Source organism: Mus pahari, chromosome 14 (genome assembly GCF_900095145.1).
Source record: "Mus pahari chromosome 14, PAHARI_EIJ_v1.1, whole genome shotgun sequence".
Classification (NCBI taxonomy): Eukaryota; Metazoa; Chordata; class Mammalia; order Rodentia; family Muridae; genus Mus; species Mus pahari.
The window spans coordinates 74,796,090-74,801,334 of NC_034603.1; the positions used below are offsets into that span (position 1 = coordinate 74,796,090).

The 5,245-nt window shown below is 53.8% G+C and overlaps 1 protein-coding gene across 2 annotated transcripts in view; it reads right to left on the reverse strand.

Annotated features, from left to right (window-relative positions):
- The window catches only part of Pitpnc1 (phosphatidylinositol transfer protein cytoplasmic 1), a 266,327-nt gene extending 261,505 nt beyond the window's left edge, over positions 1-4,822 (reverse strand). The window contains exon 1 of one of the 2 annotated variants that reach the window (XM_021212531.2): positions 3,945-4,822. In XM_021212531.2, the coding sequence (XP_021068190.1) occupies positions 3,945-3,992 (48 nt within the window). In that variant the 5' untranslated portion in view covers positions 3,993-4,822. The remainder of the gene's footprint in view (positions 1-3,944) is intronic. The other variant, XM_021212530.2, reaches the window with a different exon arrangement.
- Between the last annotated feature and the right edge of the window lie 423 nt (positions 4,823-5,245).

A 5,245-nucleotide genomic window follows, 5' to 3' on the forward strand; every position in this document is an offset into this window, starting at 1 on the left:
GAGAAAGGGGAGGAGGAGGGAGAGGAGGAGGAGGAGGAAGAGAAAGGGGAGGAGGAGACAGAAAAGGAGGAGGAGGAGGAGGGAGAGGAGGGGAGGAGGAGGAGAAGGGGGAGGAGGAGGAAGAGAAAGGGGAGGAGGAGACAGATGAGGAGGAAAGGAAGGAGAGGAGGGGGAGGCAGAAGAGGAGGAGAAGGAGGAAGAGGAGAAAGAAGAGGAGATGGAAGAAAGTATGGTGACTCCCCAGCAGAGGAAGAAACAGGCAGATCTCTGGGGCTCACCAGTCAGCCAGCCCAGCTAACTTGGCAAATGGTCCCAGGCCCGTGTAAGGCCTCGTCTCAAAAGAAAAAAAAAAAAAAGTGATCTGAGAAAGGACACCCAAGGTTGTTTTCTGGCTTTGGCTTCAACATATACACCAGCATATATAATCTCAACTAATCCATGGAATGTTACTTTTTAAATTCCTAATTCGGAAACTCTCAATCCCCCCATCTCTCACACCGGGGTGTGTGTGCGTGTGTGTGCGTGTTGTGTGTGTGTGTGTGTGTGTGTGTGTGTATTGCAAACCCAGGGCTTCAATCTTGCTCTGCAAGCTTTCTCCCACTGAAGCACCTACAAGCATACCATGAACACCCTGCTCTAGACAGAAGCTCAACTTTATTTTCTCCGTCTCGCAGAGCTGTTCTCTTTCCTGGAACTGGGGAACATTTTATGTGTTAAAATAAGACCGGGGAGAGAGAGTAGAAGTCAATGCTATCTGTAACAATTCAAGGGACCCTGGTTTTTTTATTTCGATGACAGTGCTGACTGCATCTGTTTTCAAGAAATGATTTTCCTTTTCCAGGATCAAACACTGTGGAGCTCAGGAAAAACAAACAAAAGCCATTACCAGTGCTCTCTCCTCGCTTTGCTATTAACTAGTTGCACAGCCCGGAACGCAGCAGTTAACCTTGTTTTTCGGGGGAGGGGGACAACCAGAAAGTTTCGTGTCTGACTTCAAACTTACTTTATAGCTAAGGATGACCTTAAAGTTTCCAAAATCTCTCCAGCCTCCACCTCCCAAACGCTGGGATTACTAGCATTTATCAGTGGAGCAGCCATTACACGGCTCCCCAGCAATCAGAGAGGCCAGAGGCCATGGAGGATCAGGGGAGAAGAAAAAGGGACAGAGACCAGACACCGACTCTCCAAAACTCCGGCATTTACTTCCTTGGCAAAACCCAGTGAGTGCTACTGATGAACATCCAAAGTTAATCAGGAGCAAGCAGCAGAAGGTCCACACAGGTCACACCAAGTCCAAAGGGAGCCAGAAGCTGAAGCCAGAGTTGAGCTACCAGAGACTTAATCTGCAGGAACCATCTTCTGCAGCCAAACACTTAAGTTACTCCCCAGCACTGAGTATCAGGTCCAGCGAGCAGTGCACCACCATGGGATGGGAGAGGCTCTGGGGTAGGTTCCAGTTCAGGCTTTCTTAAGTGTCTGACATCCTGCCAGTCAAGTCTACCTTCCTTTCCCATCAAATGATTTGACTAATTTGAATTTTTTCTATCTGAGACCTCCAATCTAAACCGACAAAACAGCGAACAATTTCGCAAGGAGACCTCAGGCTGGGGATGTAGCTCAGAGGCAGAACGTTGTTTCCCCTGCTCAAGGCCACGTTCAACCCCCAGAACCACAAACGGTATAATAAAACAAAATAAAAATAAAAGTTAAACATCAGAATATGACCTCATAGAAATGGAGTTGTACTTTAGTCTAAACAGGTTTCACGTTCAGGATTTATAATTATCCTATAGGTAGAGCCTGGCTTCCTTGGCCACTTAATCCCAGCACGTGAGAGGCAGCGGAGTCAGGTGGATCTCTGAGTTTGAGGCCAGTTAAGGCTACAGAGAAACCCTGTAGAAAGAAAGAAAAAGAAAAGGAAAGGAAAGGAAGGAAAGAGAAAGAAAAAGAAAAGAAAATGAAAAAGAAAAAGAATGAACAGGAGGAAGGAAGGAAGAAAAAAGATGGAGGGAGGGAAGGAAGGAAAAGAAAAGAGAAAAGAAAGGGAAAACCACCCACCTGAACACTGAATACTCACACAAATGCGGGGGGGGGGGGGGGGGGGGGGGGGGGGAGGGGAGATGCTCTGCCCGGTGCTTAAGAAAGTATCGGAAGAAAACCAACCAGGATGAGGAGATGTTAGCAGGAAAGAATGGCTGAGCCAGGTGACATACACTTAAGCCCAGAAGACAGATCTCTGTGAATTCGAAGCCAGTGTGGTCTAGATAGTGACTTCTAGGACAGTCAGGACTACATAGAGAGAACCTGCCTCAATATTTGACTGAGTCCCATCGGTGCCCTGGGATGACACAGTCCTGTCTAAGACCACAGTTAAAGCAGGAAATGGAGTGTTAGCATGCAGACACCTCCAGTTTGCCCTGGCCCTGCTCCGCAGTCCCAGAGCACCAGCACCAGGGGGGGGTGCGTGTGCATGTCCAGTCCCATCCATTTGCCTTTCTTCATTGTCCACAAAGCTGTATGCTGCTTCCCCATTGATAAGGTTAACTAACAGGCACCTAACTACCAACTAGCTCAAAATGCTGCCACCCCAGAAACGCTCCTTGATAAGGCTGGGGGTGGGGAGAAGGGCATGGCTAAGCTATGCTTCTCCGTCTTTGGCAGTCAGTGTAGAGTGTCAAGTGTTTTGTAAACTTCAGGCTACTTAGATCTTGCCTTGGATTGTCCTAGGGTCTCACCTTAACACTGGCGCCAGATGCAGAAGGAAGATTGCCACCACCACCATGGGGGGGGGGGGGCAGGGAGCCAGCTATAGTCTGAGTAACACAAAAAACACAAGGCCCCTTTCACAAAGTAGTAAGTAGATCACATGTCTGATAGATTAAATGCACCGGTTTTAAATACAAATACTGTCGTGGATCGCTGATTTCATTTGTTGCCACACCAAACCACAGGAGTCTTTTCCAAATTGCCTTGACTGGCTTCGTGTTCTGGCTATGTTTCCCTGGACAGACGCAAAGCACTTATGAAATATCCAAAGAGGTGGGGAGAAAGGGGAACGAAAAGGAAGCCCGGGCTGGAGTGACCCTCACTGAGTCACTGTTTCCTCAATGGCGGAGCTCGCTGATGGGGGGGGGGGACGGGGGGCGAAGGAGGAATCGGAAGAATGCAAGCTGACCTGCGCGTGGAGGCCGAGCCCTTGAGCAGGGAGCCCCCCACCCTGCAGCCCCATACTCAGAGCCAGGAGTGCCGGGCCCGACGGCCTGGAGCGCCCTCCGGTGGCCGCGCCGCAGGCCCCACCACTGGGGCTCTTCCTAAGACCACGCTCCCCGCCGCGGAAGGAACGAGACACGCAGAAAGTTTCGGAGCCAGGCGGTCAGCAAAGGACAATCCAGATCCCGGAGAGAGCCTGGATGTTCGGGCTGGGCAGGAGCCAGCGCCTAGACCGAAGGCGACAAGGAGAAGTCGGGTTCTAAACGGACCCTCTCCAGGCCTCCCACATGCCCTCAAGGCAGGACTCTGGTCTGCAGATCCCACCCGCCCGGGATTTGTCCCTGCAAGCCCACCTTGTTAAGAGGGCATGGGGACAGTGGTTACCACCACGGCCGGTTACCCCGATACTCCGGCTGCAGAGCATGCTTGGGCTCTTGTACTCTGTTCATTTGCTTAATTGGAGGGAGGGGGCGCAACAGCTCCCTGTGACGCATTGTGGTCCCCAGTAATCTGATTCTAGATGTCCCCGAAGAGCTCACCTGGACTCCCCCGCCCCACCCCCACGCCGCCTTTCCTCTGCTGGGGTGACGAGTGGCAACAGCGAATCCCCTACCTCCTCCCCCTCCAGCCTCCAGGTTTGGGCGCCAGGGTTTCCCCGCCGCACGCAGTGGACCCGCCGGCCGAGTGGTGGCGGCTGGGGACCCGAAGCGGGCGAGGCCGGGCGCGGTGCCTACCTCGTCCACGGTGAGCGGCATGCAGATTCGGTACTCCTTGAGCAGCATGTTCCTGCCGGCCGCAGACCTCGGGAAAGAAGGGGGCGTCCCAACAGATGAGCAAGGCTGGAGCCCAGAGGAGGGCAAAGACGCTGGGAACCGGCGAGCGAAGCAGCCCCGGTGGTGCGCTCAGCTCCTAACTGCCTCCGGTCCGCCCCGGAGCATGTCAAGCTTCGGGTCCCGGTGTCTGTGACTCCCCCGCCTCCTTCCTCGCAGAGATCAGTCCTCTCGGTATTGCAAAGTCAGGCACTGAGGGAGGGAAACCCGCGGGAGACAGCTCGGATCAGCAGCCCCGGGCTGGTAGGCGCGGCCACCAGATCAGGACATGCCCGGCGGCGGGCAAGAGAGGCAAAAGGAGGGGGAAAAGGATTTCCACAAATTCAAACAAACGCACAAAAGTCGCCTCTGGATCCTCCTCCGAAAGCAGAGCTGAACCTGGCGAGCCCCCTTTTTCTCCTACCCGTCTACCCTGGGTTAATGTCACCAGGAACACATTGCCGCGGGAGCAGGCGATGCTGACTTTCCAAACAAAGGCTCGATGGGCTCCTCTCCCTGGGCGGTAAACAAGATTTCCTGCTCTTTTTTAGGGCCAGTCCCCGAGTCTCTCCGGAGCTTAGCTGAGAGAGAAAAGGGAAGCCGCAGCCGCCAAGGCTCTGCCCTGCTCTGGGCCCCGGGTGTCTTCAACCTAGGCGGTTGGCTGCCAGCGGCTTGCGCGCGTCCCCTCCCCCGAGTCCCTCGGCTCTGCGAGCGCCGTGCGTGCCCGTGAGTTTGCAGCCACCTCGCCGCGACTGGAGAGTCCGCGCCGAGCTGCAGTGTGCCTGGGGCAGGGAGGTGGGTGCGGGAGGAGCGAGAGCGACGAGGCTGACATCAGCAGCGGCCGCGGCGGGGAGGGTAGCCCCATCCGGCCAATGGGGAAATGGCAAAGAATGTGGAGGATTTAAACAAAACAGCATGTCTCTCCCTGTCTGCTGCCAGACGCCAGGGCTGTCCCAGAACCTAGAACAGCTAACGCCGAGGAGAATAGCAAAGAGGCTATCCTGGACTCTTATAACCTTGGGATCTGTTTTCAAATGTAACCTGGGTGCCACAGGGCTCCCTACTTAGTTGATTGGGAAACAGTTTCCAAAGTGCACCAGTGCCCCTTGACTTTGGGGCTGGGGATGTGTTTACAAATGCTCACAGCGAACCATTTTTTCTCTCGGATGGAGTAAGCAAGGCAAGAGAAGTGATGGTTTTAGAGTGTTTTTCTAACATGCTCTCAA